This window comes from Anopheles gambiae, chromosome 3 (genome assembly GCF_943734735.2).
Source record: "Anopheles gambiae chromosome 3, idAnoGambNW_F1_1, whole genome shotgun sequence".
NCBI classification, from domain to species: domain Eukaryota; kingdom Metazoa; phylum Arthropoda; class Insecta; order Diptera; family Culicidae; genus Anopheles; species Anopheles gambiae.
The window spans coordinates 72,381,681-72,404,594 of NC_064602.1; the positions used below are offsets into that span (position 1 = coordinate 72,381,681).

General features: G+C 47.7%; 6 protein-coding genes and 1 long non-coding RNA gene across 10 annotated transcripts in view; 3 read left to right on the forward strand and 4 right to left on the reverse strand.

Annotated features, from left to right (window-relative positions):
• The first annotated feature begins 1,050 nt into the window (after positions 1-1,050).
• On the forward strand, positions 1,051-8,592 carry LOC1270974 (zinc finger protein 668). The gene is made up of 2 exons (XM_061660005.1): positions 1,051-3,584; positions 7,389-8,592. Exons 1-2 carry the CDS (start codon positions 1,616-1,618, stop codon positions 8,168-8,170), a joined length of 2,751 nt encoding a protein of 916 aa, XP_061515989.1. The 5' UTR covers positions 1,051-1,615; the 3' UTR covers positions 8,171-8,592.
• On the reverse strand, positions 3,687-6,181 carry LOC133393745 (uncharacterized). The gene is made up of 2 exons (XR_009766361.1): positions 5,761-6,181; positions 3,687-5,673 (listed from the first exon to the last, which is right to left on the reverse strand). It is a non-coding gene; the product is annotated as an uncharacterized LOC133393745 (long non-coding RNA).
• A 1,237-nt stretch (positions 8,593-9,829) lies between the features above and the next one.
• Positions 9,830-15,554, forward strand: LOC1270973 (BAG family molecular chaperone regulator 2). 3 transcript variants are annotated; one of them, XM_061655952.1, is made up of 5 exons: positions 9,830-9,856; positions 10,209-10,817; positions 12,824-13,433; positions 13,654-13,796; positions 14,117-15,554. In XM_061655952.1, the coding sequence occupies exons 3-5, from the start codon at positions 13,195-13,197 to the stop codon at positions 14,479-14,481; spliced, it is 747 nt and encodes a 248-aa protein (XP_061511936.1). In that variant the 5' UTR covers positions 9,830-9,856; positions 10,209-10,817; positions 12,824-13,194; the 3' UTR covers positions 14,482-15,554. The 3 variants fall into 3 exon arrangements, with proteins under 3 accessions (XP_061511936.1, XP_061511939.1, XP_061511938.1); XM_061655954.1 differs by lacking the exon at positions 9,830-9,856 and having other exon boundaries at positions 10,374-11,915; XM_061655955.1 differs by lacking the exons at positions 9,830-9,856; positions 12,824-13,433 and having other exon boundaries at positions 10,358-12,667.
• A 470-nt stretch (positions 15,555-16,024) lies between these two features.
• On the reverse strand, positions 16,025-17,960 carry LOC1270972 (general transcription factor IIH subunit 4). The gene is made up of 3 exons (XM_309710.4): positions 17,574-17,960; positions 17,396-17,500; positions 16,025-17,321 (listed from the first exon to the last, which is right to left on the reverse strand). Exons 1-3 carry the CDS (start codon positions 17,762-17,764, stop codon positions 16,112-16,114), a joined length of 1,506 nt encoding a protein of 501 aa, XP_309710.2. The 5' UTR covers positions 17,765-17,960; the 3' UTR covers positions 16,025-16,111.
• A 254-nt stretch (positions 17,961-18,214) lies between these two features.
• The window catches only part of LOC1270971 (centrosomal protein of 135 kDa), a 33,835-nt gene continuing 29,135 nt past the window's right edge, over positions 18,215-22,914 (forward strand). For both annotated transcript variants that reach the window (XM_309709.5, XM_061660004.1), the window contains exons 1-3: positions 18,215-18,571; positions 18,735-19,002; positions 19,274-19,488. In XM_309709.5, coding sequence (XP_309709.5) covers positions 18,401-18,571; positions 18,735-19,002; positions 19,274-19,488 — 654 coding nt within the window. In that variant the 5' untranslated portion in view covers positions 18,215-18,400. The remainder of the gene's footprint in view (positions 18,572-18,734; positions 19,003-19,273; positions 19,489-22,914) is intronic.
• LOC5667837 (luciferin sulfotransferase) lies at positions 19,490-20,769 on the reverse strand. Its single transcript, XM_001688190.2, has 4 exons — positions 20,477-20,769; positions 19,931-20,394; positions 19,776-19,869; positions 19,490-19,697 (listed from the first exon to the last, which is right to left on the reverse strand). Exons 1-4 carry the CDS (start codon positions 20,767-20,769, stop codon positions 19,577-19,579), a joined length of 972 nt encoding a protein of 323 aa, XP_001688242.2. The 3' UTR covers positions 19,490-19,576.
• On the reverse strand, positions 19,490-22,844 carry LOC4397705 (luciferin sulfotransferase). Its single transcript, XM_061660015.1, has 5 exons — positions 22,154-22,844; positions 21,746-22,094; positions 21,584-21,689; positions 21,436-21,511; positions 19,490-21,358 (listed from the first exon to the last, which is right to left on the reverse strand). The coding sequence occupies exons 1-5, from the start codon at positions 22,483-22,485 to the stop codon at positions 21,235-21,237; spliced, it is 987 nt and encodes a 328-aa protein (XP_061515999.1). The 5' UTR covers positions 22,486-22,844; the 3' UTR covers positions 19,490-21,234.

A 22,914-nucleotide genomic window follows, 5' to 3' on the forward strand; every position in this document is an offset into this window, starting at 1 on the left:
TTAGCACTATGCGTAGGGTTCATGATGGAACTTGAAGGCTTGTTAAGAAAGGGTACTGAACTTGGTGGAACTTTATAGCTTTTTAATGCATGACATCGGTACAAGGTGGCTCTTGTCAAAGTGTCAAAGACGGACGCCGGCAATAATCTCATTGCTGCTGCACAAGTTAGATTCGTTAATTGAAGAATGAATATTGAGTTAAGTGATTGTGAATTATCAGTAAATTGTGTAAAATTGTGTGTAATCATCAATACAAAGGATTTAAAAATATACATATGTGTTTAAACGAAACAAATCTTGTTGTTTATTTCATCGATGACGCTTGCTTGAAAATAAAACACAAAGAAAAATAATCCCTGGCATCGTGGCATAAGGAAGCTGCTTAGGCGCTGTTTGAAAGACCCGCATAGAACTTTGATGCTGTTTATCTACTGGAAAAGGCGAATTAGAGCAGCGATCTTTAGCGTGCCAAAATGAGCTGCTTAAGCAATTCTGGCTATTTGGGGAGCTTTCGTTTTTTTCTATGATTCGACATTCGATTTTCCAGTCGTTTAAGCTTAATCTAATCGGCGCTTGGGTGGTCAGAACCTTGCCGCATGCGATTTGACTTTAGGCTAAAATACACGGACCGAAATTTGGCGGTCCGTATATTTTTGGCCTTAAATTTCAAATGTTTAAAATCACCTCATATAATGATTATCCTTATCGAGAAGCAACAATACATAAAAAAGAGGTGATATAGGTAGAAAATAGAGAAAACTAATTTCTTGTCGCATGCGGCAAGATTCTGAGCATTACTAAAATTGTAAAAACTCAGCAAGTGAACCAAACATCAATCAAATATCACATAATAGAACCAACGAGTAGCATCTTCACAAATGTCGATGGAATTGCAATGAAATCATGCATTTGAAAGTTATACACGACCAAAGTTGAGCATGTTCTCGTATGCTCAACATGTTTGGAAAATGAAGATACATTTTTGCTTGACAGCGAAAGGGTTAATTATTCGAACATGTTCGCTCTGTCGTTCGAAAATGGCGTTCAAATTGTGTAGAATCGCTCCGACCGTGCGGCGAGTGTTGAATCAAATCATGAAAATACACAAATAAGTGGGTTTCAGTACACTAAAACACTTAAGTGTCCCTTGCTTCATGTAGATCTGCAAACGAAAATGCGAGAAATCAGAGCACATTCTCAAAACCTGTCCATCACGGTCGACACACACGTTTAGCCCGGCACAGTGGAATAGAGTGCCGTTACCAAACGGCCATAATCGACAGTGAAGTTCCAAAATGCGGCCACAGCGTAGCTGTCAGAGCGCACAGCAAATGTCAAATGCGCTTTTGTTGTAGTTGTCAGAATCCAGGCAGCGAAGCTACAACAGTGCCGAGCTCGTTCGCTTGATGCACTGATTGCATATTACATCCCCTGGAGCGACACTTGCTGGACGCATTCCTGTGTTCAGCAACCTTATCAAGTCCGCGCACATACAAACACATACACACATAAAGTAAAGCGAAAACAGTGTTGCCGTGGTAGTGTTAGGTGTTCGTTTTGCTTTGTTGTTGTTGTTGTTTACGGGGAGGCCCCAGGGCACCGCAGCAGGCGAGGGATGGAGGAACCGCCGCCGCCGCCGCCGCCGCCACCACCCGCACCACCGTCGCCACACGGGACGAAAAGAGAACCGATGACAGTGGCCGCACCGAACGAAGCCACACAACGGTCGGCCGTTGCCGTCGGTGGCAGGATGGTGGTAGTGTGCCGGATCTGTCTCTCCACCCGTCCGCGCATGATATCCATCCACAGCCCGGTGCCGGAATACGACCAGAAGACGCTGTACGCCATGCTGCTGTCCGTGTGCTTGCCGCTGAACCAGCGCGAAACGGTGCAGGGCTTACCGGAGCAGATCTGCCGCAACTGCCAGTGGAAGCTGCTGTCGGCGTACGATCTGTACGAGACGACGCTGGCCAGCGACGAGCAGCTGCGCGCCGAAACGTCCCGGAAACCACCGACCGGGAAGGTGACGCTGGCCGGCGAGGTGTTGCAGCCGGCGGAAGCACCGCCAGCGGACGGCGGTTTGATCCGTGTGAAGGAAGAAACGCCCGACGACGGGTACGAGGAGCACGGGTACGGACCGGGCGGTAGGGCCGAAGAGGAGGACGTCCCGGGCGCGGTGTACGACGCGAGCGGGGAGATGAGCATGCTCAGCATTCAACCCGACGTAAGCCTGCTGACGGAGGAGGGTGGCCGTGAGCCGGGCGAGGAGGAGGAGGAGGGAGACGACGCCAACCTGCTTGAGGAGTCGAAAGCGGACCTGCCCGATCCGATGGAAGCGTTCGTGGACGAGCACTACCAGCAGGACGAGGACAGTGGCAACCACGTGTGCGGGCTGTGCAAGCAGGACTTTGCGTACAAGAGCCAGTGCCGGATGCACATCGCGCAAAAGCACAACCCGGCCAAACCGTTCAAGTGCGACGTGTGCTACTGCACGCTTACCAGCCATCTGCGCCTGGTGCGGCACAAGATCGTGACGCACGGCGCCGGCCAGATCAAGCGGGAGGACGTGATCGAGGCGCAGAACGACAGTACCGGCGAGATGACGTACACGTGCCCGATCTGCCGGAAGGTGTTCAACTCGTCCGTGCGCTTCAAGCGCCACCGGAACGTGCACGTGGTGCACAATCGGCCGTTCAAGTGTGAGGTGTGCCTGTACCGGTTCGCCACCAAGCCGCAGCTGACGCAGCACGCCAAGGTGCACGACGAGAAGAGCGTGTCGCCGGGCAGCTCGGAGGTGGGCGAGTACCCGTGCGACCGCTGCGAGGAGGTGTTCGTGGCGAAGCGCGCCCTCACGATGCACCTGAAGAAGGCGCACCAGGTGTATCGGGTGCCGGGCGGGGCGCGGCCGGACGAGCAGCGCGAACGCAGCGAGTACGTGTGCATCATCTGCAAGGCGACGTTTGCGCGCGAAACCGTCCTCAACACGCACATGAAGATGCACGAGCTGCTGGCGGCGGAGAAGGAGAAGGAGCGGCGGCTCGATCTCGAGCGGCTGGTCAAGCAGGAGCTGCAGCAGCAGATGCAGCAGAGCGTGCCACCACTGCCGCCCCTCTCGCCGGAGCAAACCGATCCGCCGTCCTGCGTGCTCGATCCGGTGGCGCTCGGGCTGGTGCCGGTGGCAAAGGCGCAAGGCGGAGCGGCATCCGGCACGGACAATAACAACAGCAGCACGAGCATCAACAACAACAGTCCACCCGGCGGCTCCGGTGGTCCGAGCGGGCTGAAGCGGAAACTGTCCCTGCCGCCGGCACCGCCGAGCGACATGGCGTACGTGTGTCCGGTGTGCGACACCGAGTTCGATGAACGAGAAGCGCTGAAGAAGCACCAGAAGGAGCAGCACACCCGGCTGCAGGTTGGCATCGTGTCGTCGAGGATGGGTGAGTCCGGCACGCCGACCGGAGGGGGAGGACATTCGCAGCCGAGGATGATGCCGCGGTTGACCGCCCTGCCCGGGATGAAAATGCGCCTACTGGATGGGAAGCGGATAATGGACAAAAAGCGACGCCTACTGCCCGACCCAACCGGTATGCATACTGTGTACTTGTAGAGTAGAGCAGGCGACATTTTATGCACTTCCTTTTTAACTTTAATTGTTCTTTCTCCTGTTCTCATATTTCCGCTTGTTAGCTTCAGTATTTTTATTTTATTATGTACCCGTTTCTTCTTTTCATCTTATATAACACAATTTCCACAACCTTTTTTTGCTATGCTTCCTTTTAACCTTTCTCTCATCCTCTCATTTTGCTTGTCTGCTCTCGCTTGTCTAGTTTTAGTTCCATCAAGCTTCTAATTTGTTTTGATGTTATTGATTTATCATTAGCTTTAGTATAAAAATAAGTTCGACACACACACTCAAAACACAATGACGGGCTTAAAAAACGTTTTGAGGTAAAATTACATTACCCCCCGAGAAAGGTGGTTGGCCGCTCAAGCCCAACCTGCGACTGCGATATAAAGCTGAGTTTACAGAAAACAAAAAATAAGCACAAACCACCCTTGCGATACACAGATTTCATCATCGTCATCATCATCATATTTTCCCTCCCCGCGCATTTGTAGCTTGTATGTCTCTTTGTAGGTGGTGTGTGTGTGTATGATATATTTGTTGGGAAAAGTATTAACAGAGAAACGTTGTTTCCCAATCTCCGGAAACAAGCTCGTTTTCACATATTTTTCCCCCCCGCCAACCGAAACATTCCAGTGAAATCGATAGATTTTAGCAAGTTTTATGCAATTTTTAAAAGCAGGGCACAACATACACACACTCTCTGTCGCTCTCTGTCCTCCCTTTTGCTGTGTGTGGAACTTGTCCACAAGACCACTTTGTCAGACACAGACACGCGCACATAAGTTTATGTTCATATTAAGAGGGGTGAGTGAGGTGGCGCTTGAATGGGCAAAAAACAAGCATCAAACACCACCCAGCGAAATTGATAAGACATTAAAGGAATAGAGAGGGAGAGAGAGAGAGAGAGAGAGAGCGATTGTGAGTGAGAGGGAGTGTTGCCACTATCTTTTTCTGTGTTACCTGATAAAATGTATTGCTTTTTAACCATTTCTTTAACGTATTGCTGTGCCATCTTGCATTTGCCTGTTTGCTTTCCCTGCTTATATTAGATTCTCATAATCGTCTTCGTGCAATTTTCGGTCTCAAATTACGAGAGTCATCGTCATTGCCTTCATCCCCCCGGGTGTGCGCATGTTGTTGGTGACGGTGGTGGTCGTGTGGTGCGATTGGCTTTTGTTGCGACCGATGGGTTTTCTATTACATTCTTCGCTATCTTCTGCTAACGCTAGCAACAAACCTCGTCGGGGCAGGCCATGCTCGGTGTGCGCTTCCCTTGCACAAGTACACCAAAAGAGAACAAAACTATATAGATACAAATTCCATTTTGTGAGTGTGTTTGTGTTTGTATGTGTCTTTTGTTGTTGCTTCTATCTTGTTTTTTTCTCAGTTTTTCTCTTTTTTATTTTTATACTATTTGCATTTCCTGTTGACAGTGCGGGTTTTGTCGATTTGTCATATTGTATTGTTCAACAGTCTATGTTTTAATCTGTTTTTTTCTCTTCTTCTTTTCCTTTGTTCTCCTTTCGATCGATCGATGGTGTGTGTGTGTGTTCGCTGTAGTGGTGTCGATTTTTCCCACTTTATTCATTAGCTTTAGCGAATGGTTTTACAACCACTTACGCGAGTGCATCGAACACAACGCCATTCTCTTTGTTCGCAATTAATAATCGATATCGTCGTTGCTTAATGCTTATGTGTTAGCTACATATCGTTTATTAACTTTTCTTTTATACTGTTTTTTGTTTTTTGTTAGGGGAAAGGGCGTTGTATTGTATTTTATTTCTATTGAATAGCTTTCTATTTATCTTTCGGCTAATCGCCTCGTTGCCACCTTCTCTTACACACTTTTCTTACCCAAAGTTTTCCAACCTTTTGTGACTCCCCCCCATATCACCTCTGCGCAATGCTGGAGGCGGGTTACATACTCTCCTACGAAACTTAAAACCAGTTTTATGCAGTCGTAGTTTCACCCCTCTTCCGGAGGGTTTGGTGCGCTGGTTTCACGTCCCTCTTCCTTCCGGCCATGGCCTATAGCGTGTGTTTTGCTACAACATAAAAAACAGAAAACAGCTAGTAGCTTTGTTTTACGTACCACCACCACCCTCGCGTTCGGTTCGGGTATCCCAATCTACCTTCCAACCCTTCGACCCGCGGTTCAGTTTCCTTTAGGGGGTACATTTTTCCGTTGTGATGGTGATCGTGTTGGAATGGTTTTTCCCGGATAAAAGAGGCAGGACGACAGAAAGAGAGCGAGGTGGGAGTTATGGGAAATTGTTCAAAGTAAATAAATAGCTCGGTATCCTTTTTTTCTCGTACTTCTTTGCTCAACTTAATATGTGACCGATGCTGCTGCTGCTACTGCTGCTCTATAGCCATTCATGTTCGCCGTTAGTTGTTTATTCTCGTATTGATTTTTGCTCCACTCTTATTGAGGGCTAATGCATTATGTCGCACTTCCGGGTGTACGCTGTACGTTAGTATTCGTTGTGGTATGTTTTCTTTTGTTGTTTTAAACGTTGTTAATTAAGCAACGTATTTGTTTTTTTACTTCTCTGTTTTGTATCTTTTTTACCATTATTTTTCAGATAGTTTAGTTAGTTATTTTTTAAATTTATATTTTTAGGTTTACGCATATAGAGCTAAAATTTAGAAGTTTAGTTTCTTATTGTAAAATTAATGATTATTGTGCATGTTTGACTTGTTTGAATTTTTTAATACATTTGCATACTTTTTATGCAAGTTGGTCGAACGGTGATTTTGGTAATATTTATTTATTATAACATGTCTTCACATAGATATCTGTGTTTTATCCTTATTTTCTTATATGGATTAAATGTAATTCAAGCTTTTATTTTAATTTTTTTGTTAGATTTTTTAAAATAAATTTTGTTTATTGCTAATTTCAACAAAGTAATGAAACTTATTTTTGCCTCTTTATCTATTGCTTGTTCTTTTGTTATAGTTAAATTGTTAGTTTGTTTGTTCTGTTCTTTTTATGTTTGTATGTTTAGGTACTGTTTTTTTATAGTTTGTTTTAAAGAAGTAAAAAGATTACTTACTTACGTTTTTACTTATCTGGCGCTACAACCGCATTGCGGTCTTGGCCTGTCTCCGAACTGCTGTGGAGTGCCTGAAACTGCTCACTCGAGATATTAATATTTTTAATTTTTTTTAAAATATTTTTCCATTTTTATAATTTATTCTAACCTATGCTTTCATTTCACAGTGTGTCTAATGTCTTTTTCTATTTTTTTGTATATGTTTTTTATTCAGTTTGCGCTACATCATTTATGTTATGTATGTATTATATATTACTATTACTTATTATTTTTTTTCTATTGTTTGTTTATTTGTTCTAGCTAAATGGTTAAGTTGCTTTGTTCTGTTCTGCTCTTATTTCGTTTGCGTCACTATCATGTTTTTACAGTTTGGTTATAATGTAGTTAAGAGAGGTTTATAGTTCGTAACAATTGTTTATTAGTTTTATTATTTAAATTTGTATAATTTATTTTAGCATGCTTTTTTATAATTGTAATGTAAATTGTTTCATTTAATTTTAATATTTTTATAATTTATATTTGCATAGTTTTTCATTCCATAATTTTTCTCATTTCTTTTCATATTTGTTGTAATATTTTGTTTTACCATTTTGCACTGCAAAATTAATTTACTCCTCTTTTACTCTACAAAAGAGCGACTATTATATCACATGATATATTTTATGTTCATTTTTTAATTGTTCAATTTTTCCTAATTTTAGATGATGACGTTGAGCTAATAGAGCACGACTATTCGCTAGACAACGACGGCCACAGCACTGGCGGCCTAATACCGATAGATGATAGCCCGCGGGGCCTTGAACGGCGGCAGACCGCATCCGGTGCTACCGCGTCATCGCCCACTGAAGAACCGTCCCAGTTCCAGTGCGACCTCTGCCATAAAAAGTTCCCCTACAACTGCTACCTAACGATGCACATGCGTAAAAATCACGACAAATCTAAACCGTACGGCTGCAAGGTGTGCCATTACCGTTTCGGGTACCGCGGTACGCTGCTGCGCCACCAGCTGATCCACTCGTCCCAGCGCGTCCAGCCCGGCAGCCACGGTTCAATCATCTTCAAGTGTCGCATCTGTTCGGCCAAATTTCTCGAGCTAAGGCAGCTGAATATGCATCTGAAAGGGCACCGGAAGGTGCCGGAAGAGCCAGAGCCCAACCAGCAGGTGCAGCTGATTCGCTGCAACGAGTGTCCGCAAATCTTTAGCAACCCGAACCAGCTCGCCCGGCACATGGTGAAGGAGCATCAGCAGGAGCAGCAAGAGAGCGAGGACGACGAGCTATACAATTCCGACCGATTATTTCAGCACCAGCAGCAAGCCGACCTGGCCATGTATCCGTCCTCTTCGTCGTTAAGAGGTGACGGTGGTGGTCGTACCACCACGAACGATCTCAAGCATAATTCCGAACAGTCGAAAGACGGCCACGGCGCTGCACTCATAAACGACGATGTATCGATTATCAAGCTGGAGCCAAACTTTGATTAAGCGTGGGAGATGTAGATGTGTTTTATTTTTCTAGGGGAATTCTACAACTTACTTCCTTTGTTTTCTCGCCCTCCGCGGATAGGGACGAAGACTTTTAAACATAGGCAGGAAGGGATTTTTTTTAGTGATAAGGTTGTGGTAGGTACGCAGGTAGGTACGAAGCACGATGGAATTAAATGGTGAAAACAAAAACCCGTCTGTACAATCTTTACCAAATAAACTGGAAACCAATCATCGAACTACAATGGAATATGAGCTGCGATAGCGACCATAGAGCGCACTTGTCTATGTTGTTTGGCCAGCCAAAGAGTATTTTAACGAGTGTATAGAGCGTTTAAATTGATGCAGTTTAGTAGGAAGCTAATTAAGAAGTAAAAATGCTCTACTGAAATAAATGAAACATGTATGCATTATACGCGCAATAGACTTTGTTTTAGTACTCCATTGAGTGTGATCAAAGAAAAACGATAAAAAATCCAATTAGCGTCATGTGCTGTTTATCCGGGTAGCTTTTATCCGGCTGTCCGTTTATCCGTGCAATTAATAAATGACAGCTCAATACAAAGGTGCCATTGCGTTCTGAAGAGGATATTTGAAAATACGGTTATCAGAGTCATAATCAGAAACACTATAAATCATGGCAAATTTCAAATATTCTCATTGGAAAAACATGCAGTTAATAAAAACTGGGTGATTTTTTTTTAAACATACAGCATTTCCCAATAGAATGAATAACGTTTGCCATTGATCTTAACAACTTTTATTTCGATGTCAATATTTTCCTCGGCTTACTTATGAAAGCATTCATATTCTCAACCCATTTTCATTCGATGTCAACATTAGCTGCTTAAGCAATTTTGGCTATTTGGGAGGAATATTTAGTGATTTGATGTGATTGAGTGAGATTTTTTTAGTAAACTATGTGAAATTATGTGAAATTTAAGAGCTTTTAGAGGTTTAAAAATAAACATGTACATACAAAAACACAAATCGTGTTGTTTATTTCATTAGGCGCAAGACCATGGGAGTGACAAAATGCTGGCAATTTCTTCAAAACGTGAGCTTTTGTCACTTTTTTGAGCCTTTGTCAAATTATATTTTAATGCTGTAAGCAAGTAATGCCGACCATATATTCTCTTCTATTTCATTTATACATTAAGTTTTTTTCATTTTATTATAAAACTAACGGTCAAATTGAAATTTGGAATCGCTTGAATTTGACTCGAAAATAAGCACAATACGAAAAGAGGAAGAAGAGAAACGTCATCCTCCATACAAAATGTATGGAATACTCGGGTATTTTTGGTTGCCAACTTACGTGGTAAAGTTAAAAAAATTCAAATTAAAATACTTACAGGCTGTTTAAAATTACAATTTATGCACCAAAAAATCATAAATTAAAAGTTGGGAGGCTACGGAAAATTTCAGGTCAATAAAAGCAATGAATCAAAAGCTATTGCAGTTTAAAGTAGAAAAAAACCGGGTCTCCGGTTGCCAACTTAAAGGTTAAAAGTTGAATTTTTTCAACATTTTGTCACCTCCGTGGCCACGCGCCAATTGATGACGCCTTGCTTGAAAATAACACACAAAGAAAAATAATCCTTGGCACCGTGGCATAAGGAAGCTGCTTAAGCGCTATTTAGCAGGACCGCCTGGAACTTTGATGCTGTTTATCTACTGAAAAAGGTGAATTAAAGCAGCGATCTTTAGCATGCCAAAATTAGCTACTAAAACAAATTTGGTTTTTTTGGGGAGTGGTGGGAGCTCGGAATCCGGAGCCCCCTGATTCCGTTACCGGAGCAAATTTCGATTCCGAAGTCGATTCCGATTCTGCAGTGCTGCAGTGCGGTGCTGATTTCGATCCCGGAAACGATTCCGGAGCCGACTTCAGAATCGGAATCGATTCCAGCATCGGATTCGGTCCCGGAATTGTTTCCGAACACGGAATCGGGCAGGTCCCACGCCCCGATGAGCCCGGTAAACGGTGCTTTATTGTAATTTAAATGTAGCTTATTTTTCTTTTAATTTCATATTCGAGGCGAACATTCAAGAGCTATTTAAAAGAATCACCTCGAACCGCTCAAACGAATGCTGTCAACACATCGGTGATGTGAGATCACCTTCTCCTGATTTTCCCGAGTGTCACCGATTCCGCTGCAAACTCCATCTCCGCCAACGGTTATGTCGTAATGTGAGAAGGGTTGTTTGTACAGCTTGTCGCTTCAAAACAATTGTTCACAATTGTTCCCCATCGTGCTGGTACAATATCATCATCACCACACGACGCAGAGCTAGTAAATTCACTCTGTCCGCACAAATAATGTGAAAATAGTTTCGTAAATTACACATCAACGTTTCGATATTTGCTGCAAAACAGTTCGTTTACACGGTGCCGTGCGTGCTGCATCGCACGTTATCTGTGCCCGCACTACTACAACCGCACACGCACGCACACACACAAGCCCACAGCGCAAAACATCGTCAAACGTCAAACCTGAAAGCAGCGAACGGCATACAGCCCTCAGCAGGCGCAGCAGGCCGAAACGGCGAACGAAGAAAACGGTGCGTGCACCTTCAGCGTGAAAACAACAGTTTTTAGTGGCGACCAGTGGTAAAAACGGCAATAAAATCGTACCGCAAAATACAGGTAAGATCGGTGCTTTTGTTTTTTACCCGTGCGGAAGAAAAATGGTTGCTTCCAGCAGGGCTCCATCGGCGCATCGAAACGGAACTCTTGCGGCCCAGAAACTCAATCCCCTCGGCGACACTAGAATCAACATTGATTTTCCGAACCCACCCTCGCACCCCGTTCCCACGCCGCGTGTTTCGGTGTGTGGGAAACGAAAGTGTGAAATGACGACGAAAAGTTCTGCGGAACAGCCACACCGACCGTCGTGCCTCGTCGCCGCAAATACAAGATGGAAGGGTCGATAAGGTAACCACCGTCTCTGTCACCACCACCACCACCACCAGCACCAAGGCCTTCTCACTGTCGGCCCCTTTTCAGCGCATATAATTTGATCGTATTTACCTCCCCGTTTTATGCCGTTCCCTTTGCCCAAGGTGTGTGCGTAATGCACCGGATCATACTGCGCATTTTAGTGCATTTTAGAATGGTTTACAGCGGCCGACTAGCATAAAGGTATACGCATACGTTCGTTGACCGTTTGTCATAAACAAAGCGAAAGCGCACGAGCGAGCAGTATGAAGAGATGCAATTTTCACACCCCAAACTCCACCGAGAATCGTCATTTTCCACCCCGCTCATGCAGGGCCATGCTGCTCCGAGTTCTTTTCCAACCCACTGCGTGCCGTGTCTGTGTGCGTGCGTGCCTGGCATGTCCGTCAAAAACACCTCACCTCCACGCGAGCCCCCCCCCCCGCCCAGGTCCCAGGTCAGCTGCTATGACAGGACGGTGTTGTTGCCGTATGTTGTTGCCATTCGCTCCCTACCACCGAGCATGCAGGGGAATTGCTTCTGGAAAATTCATTCGAACCACCAGCGCACATACACACTGTCAGGTTGGGCGGCAGCAGCGCAAGAGAGCGTCACGGAACGCGCCGCCATCGATCGGCAAAATTTGCACCTTTTGCTGCTCCTCGGGAAAATTCCGCCCAAAAAGAAAAGTGCTTAAGCATGAGTGAAAAGAAAGAGAAAACATTTGTGAAACGGGCATGCGAACGTCGGGAAGGAAAAACGCTGCAGAAAGCAAACGGCTCCTGTGATTGTGCGCCACTATGCCAGGTCGGAAAAACCGTATTGAACTGACATTAGGGGGGGATGATGCTGATGTATACATTCCGCCAAGATGGGATGCTGTGTGTGTGTATGTGCTGTTTAGTTTGAAACGGTGCGCACAATAGAAGGGAGAAAAGTGTGGCCCGCGGTGGTAGTAGAGTGCCTCTGTTTAGTTCGTCCATCCTTCCGTTCCGTCCTTGACCGACATTGGACCGAGTTGCGGGTTGCAGGTGCATCTCTGGATGCAGAACGCACAAAGCAAAGTGCAGCCAGAAGCAAGCGCAAATTGAAAGAAGCCACATCGTGGCAGACAGCGGAAGCAAAAGCACCCGTTTTCGAAAATGTTCTAGAAGCATTGCTTCCTGCGCGTCGCCAGAGACACAACGGTAGCGCGGCCTGCGTGCGTAATTAGAAGTGTGTGTGTGTGTGTGTGCTGGTGTGTGGAGTTGGTTGGCGCCGTGTGCTGTGTGCCCTCAAAATGAATAAGATTGGTCGCAATTAATTAAAAGTTAAAGAAAAATAGTTTTAAACGTGCAACGAGCAACGCGCCATCAGCCGAAAAGTTGGTTGCGTTGAACGGGAAAGGAAGAAGCTGGTGGTGGTGGTGGCCTTTTTTATTGGCGGCCAGCATCAGACGGCCAGATGGGTGACGAATGGTCGCGTGCGAGAGGGGGTGGTGGTAGATGCGCCAAGCGGTCCCGTTTCGATCAGCAGTTCGATGCCGAGTTCGGCCCTTCGGCAGTGACCAGCACGACAAGGTAACTGAAGTGTTAATTTCTGTTTTTTACTAAATCGATCTTTTTCTTTTCCCTTTTTTGCACGCGGTCCCTGTTCCTGTGTTCCGTCTGGTTTGGTTTTTGGTTGTGATTCGGTGGACACGCGCGCGGTCGCCTTGCATTTCCGGTGGGAAACAGCGAGAACATTTCGAAAAGGCAACCGAATTGTGACAGCAATAGAGCACACAACCGTACCAGGTGGACAGTGTAGTGTGTATGTGAGAAACAGTGGTGTGGAAGCTGTATCGGTGTGTGGTTCGTCTTCGATTTGGTGTGAAACAATTGGATACGTTTGAAGTGACAGTTGACAAACCCGGACTGTATCGGTGTGTGGTTCGTCTTCGATTTGGTGTGAAACAATTGGATACGTTTGAAGTGACAGTTGACAAACCCGGACTGCGCGAGAGACACATTTACCGCTTCAGCGTGCTCAGACCGTGCGTGTTACCAAGGAAACTGTTTACCAAAAAGGGAAAAGAAAGCCTCCCCAGCAGCAGCTACAAACGTCAATGATATCGGCACCCGTGTTTGGTGGTACAGCATCCTCGTCCGGCAATCGAGCGGCAACGACCGGCGGCAACGAAAGCATGGAGGTGGACATGTTTGTGTCGGACGTGATGGTCGGTGTGATGGATGCGATGGGCGGTGGTAGCGGTGGTGCTGTCGCCTCCACCAGCTCCGAGTGGCCCCGGTCGCCCCGCGTCGATGAGGCCGGCAGCAACTGGCTGAACAAACCACCGATGGAAAGGTGCTGCCCACGAACCCACCCTTTATTTTTGGTCTTTTTCACCTGTTTCAACACTTCCTCATGCTCTCTCTTGTTTCGTTTGAGTGTGTTCACAAGTTACAGTGTTTGCACGTCGTCAGGTGTAGAATTACAAATTTGCAAGAATACTCCACCCCACCATTCATTGGAAAGGCATCATGTCTCCAACACGATTCTAATTGTAACGCTCTTTTACGACCAGGTTCATCGATATCCTAGATCAGCTGGACACGAAGGTGGAATCGCTGCGCAAGGAAGCAATGGTGCTGCGCGACAAGAAGGACTTTCTGGCCATGTCGGTGGATCTGCTCAAGAACAACGAATACCTGTCCGGACTAAATGAGAGTAAGTATGTGTGTGTGGGTGTTTCAACTTAAAATACAAAATATTATCAGCTTGCGCTCGTTTTCAAGACCGATAAGGGAAGCAAGTGCAATACCGCGGGACCCAATCGGCATAAGGGGGTGATTGCTCCGTCCTAGTTTGGTTCGCACTCGTCACCGAATTTGCTTTCAATCGGTTTAAATTTTGAATCGGTTATGAGTGGGCTTTGCGCACTTCATCTGCTGCGTAGGACTAAATACAATTTTGGATTTCTAACCTTCAATCGTTTTGATTGACTAATTACTCATTTCATTTTTTTTTTCAATTTCCTCTCTTTTTAGATGAGCGTGAAGAGATTGACTGTTACGTGCAGCGGATCAGCAGCCGGCTTGGGACGGTCGAGCTGAACGTGTGCACGGTGCGCGACCAGGCGCAGGAAGATTCGCTGCACCACGTCAACAGCCTGATCGATCTGATCATCGCGAGCGCCGACCCGGTAATTTCGCGCCAAAAGTGCCAACAGTATCTGAACGCGTGCAGCACCACCGACACGAGCGTGTACACGGACGTCGACCCGCACACGGTCTGTACGGACAAAAAGTTCGAGAGCGTCCTGCTCGGCTGCACGCTCGACGATCAGAAGACGATCAAGAAGCGGCTGCAGGCGCTGCTGGTCTACCTGACCCAGCAAACGATTGTCCACTGAAGGAACAAGAAGAAGGGACATGCTGGGACCGTGACCGAAACGCAAATTGGGAGGGGGGACAGGAGGATAAGAAACACAGCAGCGCATGGGCGCATAGCATATGGTACAACGGGTTGGAATTCCGGTCAGGCATACCTCGTTAGAGTGGGAAAGATAGTGCGAAGGACGAGGGGGTTAAAGGTGTTCCAAAGGTAGGAAAAGGGAGGACGCACATGGTGTTCGTTACCGCATTGGCGAGGGATAGTCTGCGTGTGTATCATGTGCCTGCGAGCGGGAAGCGCACGGGGTCTAATTAAGCAGTTTAGACGGAGCCATCGGAAGCTCTGGTAAATCAAACATAATTCATAACAAAAGCTTATGCAACGGCAGCACAAAAAAAAAACATGCAGTAAAATAAGGAAACAGAAGGGATAAATCAATTCGCTTGATTGGACCGGACGCACAGAGCGAACTTACGGTGGTAGAATACCTGCTGCTTCTAGCAGTTGTCCGCTCCTGCTTTGTTAGATTCCGGGGCACCTTTCTTTTAAAGTGACGTACATTCGATGCGTCACCACACGAAGGCCCGCTGTTGCGCCGCTGCTAGATTCCCCCCAAGCTATGTTGGAATGGAGAACGGGGGAGTATGGGTGTTGTAATTGTTTCTGCGCGCGTTTAATTCTGTACTTTTGGTAATTTTTCATAATTTTCCACTATTTTAGCCATTATCTGTAGCAATGAAAACAAAATGCGGCGTTGCGAATTGTAACACGGCGATGATGAAAATGATTGCGTTTCCACTATCCGATGAATTCTCCTCCCCAATTCTGTATAGCAGTTCTTTTAAAATCATCTCAACTTAAACTATTCCTTCCTTGATCGATACACATCTTCCATGCCAGTGAGTTTAGCGTTCTTTCAGTGAGAAGCATTTGCGTAGAATTGCGTGGTTTTAGGTGGAACATGAACCGTTTTTCCCATACCATACCAGTTTAGATGAAGAAAGGAAACGAAATAGTACATGAATAGACTGAAAAAAGAATGGTTTTGTTGCACTTTTAAATGACGATAAAATATCTCACCCTCTCTTTAAAGCATTGTTTAAAAAAAAGTTGTTTGGAGAAGCATGGTCTAGTTTCCAAAGATAGTAATTTTTGGTTTTTCGCTAGTACTTAGGGATTTTCAATGGAAGGAAAAAATACATCACAAAACTGCAGGAAGGAAATCAGTTCTGATTACACAGAAAAACACACACACTGCCCCTTTATGCTGACCGCGCGGGGGAAAAGGCTTAAAAAAAAGGCTGTCGCCGAAAAAGCTTCTCCTCAGAGCGAAGAAAAGAAGCTGTACAAACGGTCAGTAATGATGTTGTTTGAACTGGATTGTTCCGGATGTACACACATCCGCTGGCTGCTTCCTGAAGGAAGCATCTTCCGCTTTGGGCAGCTGTCGGAATGTATTCTAGACGACAGAAAGGGATAAACCGGTTTCTGCAACTGGAAAATAATAAACTCATATGCAAAATACACAAAATATTTAAAAAAATGTAAAAAAATGGTTTCCATTGCTTTTTAGATGAACTTACACTCTTTATTCCGCAGACACTGACGCGCACGCTTCTTCCTAACGCTAACTAAACCAACCTTATAACCTAACTGCCACCCTTGGAGTACCGTTTCCAGAACTTTTTCACATCGTCGTGCCCGTTCTTCGTGACCACCATCGTGCGGATGCGCTCGTTCTGCCAGATCATCACGCCGATCGATTGGGCGTAATCGCGCAGCGTGATAAAGTCGGCCTGCGACAGGAACTGATTGTACACGACGCCCTCGGTGTAGGTGAACCGGTTCCGTTCGTTCTCCCACAGCTTTATCTGATCGACGACCGTGGGCGGCAGGGAGGATTTGCTGTTGATCGCCTGCTCCACCGTCAGCATCGTCGGGTGGGCATGCTGCTCCAGGTAGCTGATGATCTGCTCCGCCGTAATGCCGCCCCGGAACGCTTGCCGGACGGAATCGCGCGACAGCACACCGACCACCAGGTTGGGAAACCGGTACAGCAGCTCGGTGAACAGGCCGAGCAGGGCCACCTGCAGGTTCGAGTCGGTGTACGCGTACACGCGATAGTTCGTCTCGACGATGATGTAGCCCTTGTCCTTGGTCGCGTTCGATTCCTGGTCCTGGGCGAGCGTCGTAGCGTGGGTAGCATTCTTCGAGGTGATGTTGTGCGCCAGGCGCGTCGGATAAAACCGACCCTCCTTGCGCTTCCGCTGGTACACCAGCCCGAACTCGCGCAAATGCTGCAGGAAGGTAAGCAGGCCCGGGCTGAGCCCCTCGGAGCTGTAATCCCGGCCGAGCGTGCTGAAGCTAAGCTGGAACAGCATCGACAGACACTCGGGCAGGTTGAGGCCGCGCGCCTCGCACGTATCGAGATACTGCAGCATAAAGTGCCACACCTGGGCCTGCGTGTCGAGCAGCAGAAACTGGAAGCCCTGCCGGGTGATGACCGGGCTGCCGTCCGACTCGTCCCGCTTCATCAGATTGGCGTGCAGCAGGATGCGCACCGCGTCTGGCGAGATGCCCTCCCCCTCCATGCCCTTGGAGCTACCGGCACCAACCATATAGTGCAGCACGCAGCGCCACCGGGACATGGCGTACGTGTCCAGGAAGTCGATGTCGCGCGACTTCTGGTCCGGATCGAGCGCGTTCGACATCGACCAGGGCCGGCCGCCGCCCAGCAGTGCGATCTTGAGGTTCTTCTTGAACGTTGGGCACAGCTCCCAGGCGGCCAGCCCGCCCGGATAGGCCGCGCTCCGCCATACGCCCAGCTCGGTCAGCACCTGCGAGACGGATGTGTTTTCTCTGCGAATGGACGAATAGGGGTGGGGGTTAGTAAACTGTGCGAGCTGTATCTTCTCGATCAAACCTGCACTCACTTTGCGTAAACCTGTGTTGCCCACGAGGACACGACCGCTTGTGGAATCGGTTGCTCGACGAACAGAATTCTTATAACGAACTGGCGCGCTATTTCTGGCAGCTCGCTGCAAAAGTTGGTGCATTAGAGAACAGGTTTTTTAAAGATAAAAGCGATACCGCATCTCCATGGAAGCTTACCGATACACGGCGAGACAGATGGCGGGGTAGTTGTACAGCTTTTCCAGCACCTCGGGCGGACGCGATTTCAGATACTCTTCCAAATCTTTGCATTCTAAATTAGCCGGTTTGGTGATGAGCGACGAGCCGGACGAGGACGATCCTTTGCTGGTGGTGCCGCTGTTACCTTGGCTGCTCTTAGTCTCCGACATGGTTGCCGGTACGCGCGGGGGGTGCGGAAGTCAACTTGTTCTCACGGATGTAGGCAGCTGCGGATGAGCTATAGCATTTGCGAAAAACTAGTTTTGAGGCCGGCAGGATTTCACGGACAAGTTGGTTGGCTCGAAGCCGGAGCAAGCCGCACTGTAAATAAAACACCAAGGACTGCCAGGAGCATTCATTTGGCTTGGTTGACATTTGGCTGGAAGCGCTGACAGCTGTCAGTTGACGGATGGATGGGAATGGACATATTCCGCAATGGAATTTAAATTTTTAAAGCCTCTTTATAGCCATTCAGACGATTTTACAATTAAAAAACAACAAAAATGAATTTTCATAACCATTCATATTGCCAATGTTCGTAATATTATAACATTCTCAAAATCAAAGAACGTATGTTCCGCTGGGCGCGCGCATCCGACGGTTTGTTTGGGTCTCGCTGTCAACGGGATGTAAACAAACGCCGCGAGCCGTTGCTATTTTGAATCGCGCCGAGCGCGCAGTGCGTGTCGTGCGTGTTGTGCATTAAAATTCCACTCTTTCTCCGTCCCATAATGTGTTCATTGTAGTTACGCTGTGTGTTCAAGTAGAAAAATAAGTGTGCTAGTAGCGAAACAAGCCAAAACACGATGGATATCGAAGCCCGGCACAGTGAGCTGCGGACGCGGCTAGATGTGCTTGGGTTTGGGCATCCGCTGCCGCTCAGTGCGATCGGGATCGTTTCCGCAATACTGGATGATCTGATCCAAACGTCGGAAAAGCTGAAATGTGCCAACCAAAGGATAGAACAGCTGCACCAGGTACGGGCACAATCGCAGCAACCATCGGCAGGTGTTTCGGCAACGCTCAAACCGCAGTCATTAGCGGCAGACCAGACCCCCACAAGGTGTCCTGCGTCCCTCTACCATTGCCTTTAGTAACAGTTTTATTTTGTACTGTTTATTTACTTACTTTGCGCACCAGGAAAAGTCCGCCTGGGAGCTGGGCGTGGAGCCGTACAAGTGTGACAACTCGCGGCTGCTGGCCGAATGTAACGCGCTGCACCTGGAGCTGATCAAGCAGCAGGATAAGCACATCCTGGCGAACACGGAGCTGCGATCGCGCGTACGATCGCTGCAGGCGGACAAGAAGCAGCTCGAGGAGAAATGTCTCGCGGCCGAGTGTAAGATCCGGGAGCTGCAAACGGGCTCGAGCGAGAGTGTGAAATCGCGCAAGGACACTGCCAACAAGCGTGAGTATTGGTCGTTTTGTGTGTGTTGTGGGAGGGTTACCACTCCCCCGCCCTATAGTATCGATTAATGACGATTGTGTGTGCGCCATTGCGTGTGCGTCAACAGTGGAAATGGGGGCTGGGGGAGAATATGATTAACTGCGTGTGAAAAGTAGCACGTTGTTCGTTGTTCGTGGTTCCAGTATGGCTGGTTCCTCCGGGGAAGTGTTAGTGTTTGGCTGCTGTTCCGCAACTAATAAAACCCTCCGTTTTCGTCCATTTTTCCCCCCAGAGCGCAAACCCTTCATTTCGACTGTTCGGGCGGGCACGTTTTACCAGCCGCCAAAGTGCTGCGAACAGGGCGGGATGCAGCAGCCGGGAGGTATGCCACCGACCTGCCGCTGTCCGTGCAACCAGATGAAGCAGGTCGACGTGCTGCACGAGGTGGAACGGTTGCGTGTCGAAACGCAAAATCAGCAGGGAGTCATCGATGCGCTCAAGAATCAGGTTGGTGGTGGAAATGAGTTATTTTATTGAATTGAATTTGCGGCCACGGGTGCGACAAACTTGTACCGGGTGTATTACTGCATCTATTTTAGAAGAAAAAATCAAAATCCGTGCCCTCGGTGGCGGCCCTTTCGTACTCCTCGAAGCGTTGGATGTAGTCATCGTCCATGTCGTGGCGGTAGGAGCCAACCGTACCGCTGCGTATGAACCTGCGAAAGAAAAACATAAAAAGAAATGTTCTTTTTTTATTCACACACACCCAATCGATCGATTTCGCGAGCATTTACTGGAAGTTCGTTTTCGAGAGCTGCTTACGCTCCTCACTGTGGGTGGTGTTCCTGGCCCATTCCAGCAGATCGTCCATGTTGCACGATTTGTTGTCTAAAATGGTGGAAAAATAACCTTTTGTAACGCTTTTATGAAATGGCTTTCAATACCATACTTCTCATCGACTCCACGGAAAGATGCTTTTCCAGCTCGTCCACCTCGCGCTCGGTGTATCGCTTGCCGAGGAAGCTGCTAACCCGACCAATCACTGCCCGCAAATCGCGCTTCATCTGTTCGTACGTTAGGAAGAGACAGTTCGCACCAGCCGGCTGCTTGCTCCATTCCCAGTACGCACGCACATGCTCACTGAACGGTGCGTAGATGAGACTATCGTTCAGAAAGGCGTCAAAAAAGTGCTCCCTCGGACCGTCATAGCCCACGATGTTGCGATAGTGATGGTAGAAGGATGTGGCCGCATCCTTCGGGTTGCGCGAGACGTAGATAATTTTCGGCCGCACCGTACGAATCGCGTCCGGGAGCAGCATCACCGGCAGATGGCACTTAATGTGGCGCGGGCGGGGTAAATCTTGCACCCGACCGACCGAATCACCATCCATTAGCGAAAGGGCACCGGAGAGCCTTTAAAGAATGGTTTGTTTAGAGATGTCAAAATCAAAAGCTGGAAAGAACAACTATCAATTCCCACCCGCTTAACACTCACTCCAGAAAAGGGAAGCGTTCCTCGAGCGTTTGCTTGCCCGCGCGCGCATAATCGAGCCCGTTGTTCAGCAGCCAAACCATTTCCTGGGTCCAGGTGGTGCCACACTTGGGGTACGTGATGACCCACACATCGTCCTCGTAGACGGGCATCTGCTGGATGGGGCTTACCAGCGGCAGGAACTTCTCGATCATGATGCACCACTGGTCGGCACGCGTCAACCGGTAGTGCTTCTCCGTGCCCGGGCAATCGATCCGATCGGTGTACTGGTTGCTGTACTTTTCGTACCGTATCATCGTTGCAGAGGCTGTTGGTCGGTCTGCAGCTAACGTTAAACTAACGCAACGCAGCTTTGCGATCAATCCGCTGGGGGGTCAGTTGCATTCCAATCACTGGTGGCGAAACTATCTCTCCTTCGTTCTCTCTATGGCTTGCAGCCTTTTCTGCGGAAGGCAAGAAGATTGCAAATGGTGCGAGCATCTAGGTACGCGCAGATAATTGACTTCTTGAGGCATAGACCTAGGGCAACGCCATGCACGATGACGGGGTGGGCATGCGCAACCGATAAGTAGCGCAAGTTTAACGACCACGGGATGGGAGATAGCGAAAGCGAAAGGATGAGGAAGGATAGGGTGAGAGTTGCTGGTGCACGGTAGCGGCAAACTGGTTCATCTGGTTTCTAGTGGCAAGCTTTCTTTGGCACGATCTATGTAGTACTGTTTATGAATCGGGGACGATTAAAGCATTACTGTTAGAGTTGGCTATTCGTAGTCGAACTTGAAATCGCTTCCAGCCGTTTGTTCTGCCACAAACTGGTCGAACCGTTCGCTGTACTCCTCCGGCATCTCGTTACGATAATCGCCCACAATGCCTTTGCGCATGAATCTGTTTAGACAAAAAGAAGGGCAAGGGTTTAAATAAGTCGAAAGGAAGGTGCCGTTTTGCGGCACAATTACACTCACTCAAACGGTGCACCCTCACGTTGGTTTGACTTGAGGGTGTTCTGTACCATGTCGTGTTTGTTGGTGGCAGGGTTTTCTGAAACACAGTTAAAAAAAGGGGAAATACGTTGAAGGTACCTCAATTTGGCGGTTAGAATGTGCTACTTACTTTTCATTTCGCTGAACGATAAATGCACTGCCAGCTCGTCCAGCTGGGTGTCGGTGTAAGATTTGTTCAGGAATTGGCACACCTTTGGTAGAAGGCCCCGCAAATTCTGTCGAGAAAAGACAATTAACTATGAATTGCAAAGAGATTGCTTAACAGACGCACCCTTTTCATGCTTTCGTACGTGAGAAAGAGCACATTGGGTTCGTCCTTTAACGCCCAAAAGCTCAGCACGTGCTGTATCATCGGACAGAACGTTATGCGATCGTTCAGCAGATCGTCAAAAAATGCTCCCCTATCCCCCCGGTAGCCGACCAGCGTCTGGCAGTGGTGAAAGTACGAGACGGCCACATCCTTCGGGTTGCGGGCGACGTAAACGATGCGTGGCCTCACCGTCCACAGCTGGCGCGGCAGCAGCGGCAGCAGCAGATGGGATTTGATTTGCCGCGGACGTTCACTGTTGGCGGCGAGCGCGATCGTATCAACATCGTAACGATCCGCAATTGCACCGAATCTGAAACATAACAAACTAATGAATATCCTTTTTTTAGACTTCAAATGCAGTCAGCATACTCCAGAAAAGTTGAGCGTGTGTTGAGCTTAACATTGCGCGCCGTCTCGTAGTCTAGATCGTGATTGATCAGCCAGACCATCTCCTCCGTCCAGGTGGTGCCACTTTTGGGAAAGGTCACAATCCACACATCATCCTCGTACACGCGGAAGTCGCGCACCCGCTCGGCGTAGTTACGATACTTGCAGGACACAAACATTGCGGCCGGTGGTACGTTGTGACACCCGGCCAGCGGGTAGTCCGTTAGGTCGGTCAGCTGTACGAGCGTGTTGCGGAAATCGTACCCACGTTCCGCTGAATCGCTCGGTACGTCGGTAAATGTAAATGATGCCATCTGTTTTCTCGTATGGTCCTGGTGTGCACGCAACTCGATCGCCGTTGCAAGACTGTGATATGATGGCGCAGAATGTAGGCATTACCGAGATCGTATGTGGGCGATCGTTGGTGGTGGTTTACATTGGCGGCAGCAAAACCCACAAACATTGATAACGGACGCGTTCTGTTGACGCGCTATTACTGTGCATCATGAATCATGAAGCAAACGTTGCACAGCTAAGTGTATTTGAAGGAAAAACTTGGGGTTTTGATCATGTGATTTATTTAATTTACATAATCGCGCTCACTGTACAGGATCGTATGCACTTTCCGTTCGAATGGTAGCGCCTAACTGTACTCCTCTATTACAGGGCGCAATCATTGCAAGGTAATATGTTTACTTTACATTTAGACACATCCAATGTTGGCAATGTTTCACGTGTCGCGC

Coding starts and splice junctions, on each gene's coding strand:
- LOC1270973 (XM_061655952.1), top strand. CDS start 13,195: ATGATATCGGCACCCGTGTTTGGTGGTACAGCATCCTCGTCCGGCAAT. Junction 13,434..13,653: donor AACAAACCACCGATGGAAAG/GTGCTGCCCACG, acceptor TTTTACGACCAG/GTTCATCGATATCCTAGATC. Junction 13,797..14,116: donor CCTGTCCGGACTAAATGAGA/GTAAGTATGTGT, acceptor CTCTCTTTTTAG/ATGAGCGTGAAGAGATTGAC.
- LOC1270974 (XM_061660005.1), top strand. CDS start 1,616: ATGGAGGAACCGCCGCCGCCGCCGCCGCCGCCACCACCCGCACCACCG. Junction 3,585..7,388: donor CCTACTGCCCGACCCAACCG/GTATGCATACTG, acceptor TCCTAATTTTAG/ATGATGACGTTGAGCTAATA.
- LOC1270972 (XM_309710.4), bottom strand. CDS start 17,764: ATGTCGGAGACTAAGAGCAGCCAAGGTAACAGCGGCACCACCAGCAAA. Junction 17,501..17,573: donor ATCTGTCTCGCCGTGTATCG/GTAAGCTTCCAT, acceptor CAACTTTTGCAG/CGAGCTGCCAGAAATAGCGC. Junction 17,322..17,395: donor GCAACACAGGTTTACGCAAA/GTGAGTGCAGGT, acceptor GTCCATTCGCAG/AGAAAACACATCCGTCTCGC.
- LOC4397705 (XM_061660015.1), bottom strand. CDS start 22,485: ATGGCATCATTTACATTTACCGACGTACCGAGCGATTCAGCGGAACGT. Junction 21,690..21,745: donor CGTACGAAAGCATGAAAAGG/GTGCGTCTGTTA, acceptor TTTTCTCGACAG/AATTTGCGGGGCCTTCTACC. Junction 21,512..21,583: donor ATCGTTCAGCGAAATGAAAA/GTAAGTAGCACA, acceptor ACTGTGTTTCAG/AAAACCCTGCCACCAACAAA.
- LOC5667837 (XM_001688190.2), bottom strand. CDS start 20,769: ATGATACGGTACGAAAAGTACAGCAACCAGTACACCGATCGGATCGAT. Junction 19,870..19,930: donor TTCCGTGGAGTCGATGAGAA/GTATGGTATTGA, acceptor CCACCATTTTAG/ACAACAAATCGTGCAACATG. Junction 19,698..19,775: donor CTCTCGAAAACGAACTTCCA/GTAAATGCTCGC, acceptor TTTCTTTCGCAG/GTTCATACGCAGCGGTACGG.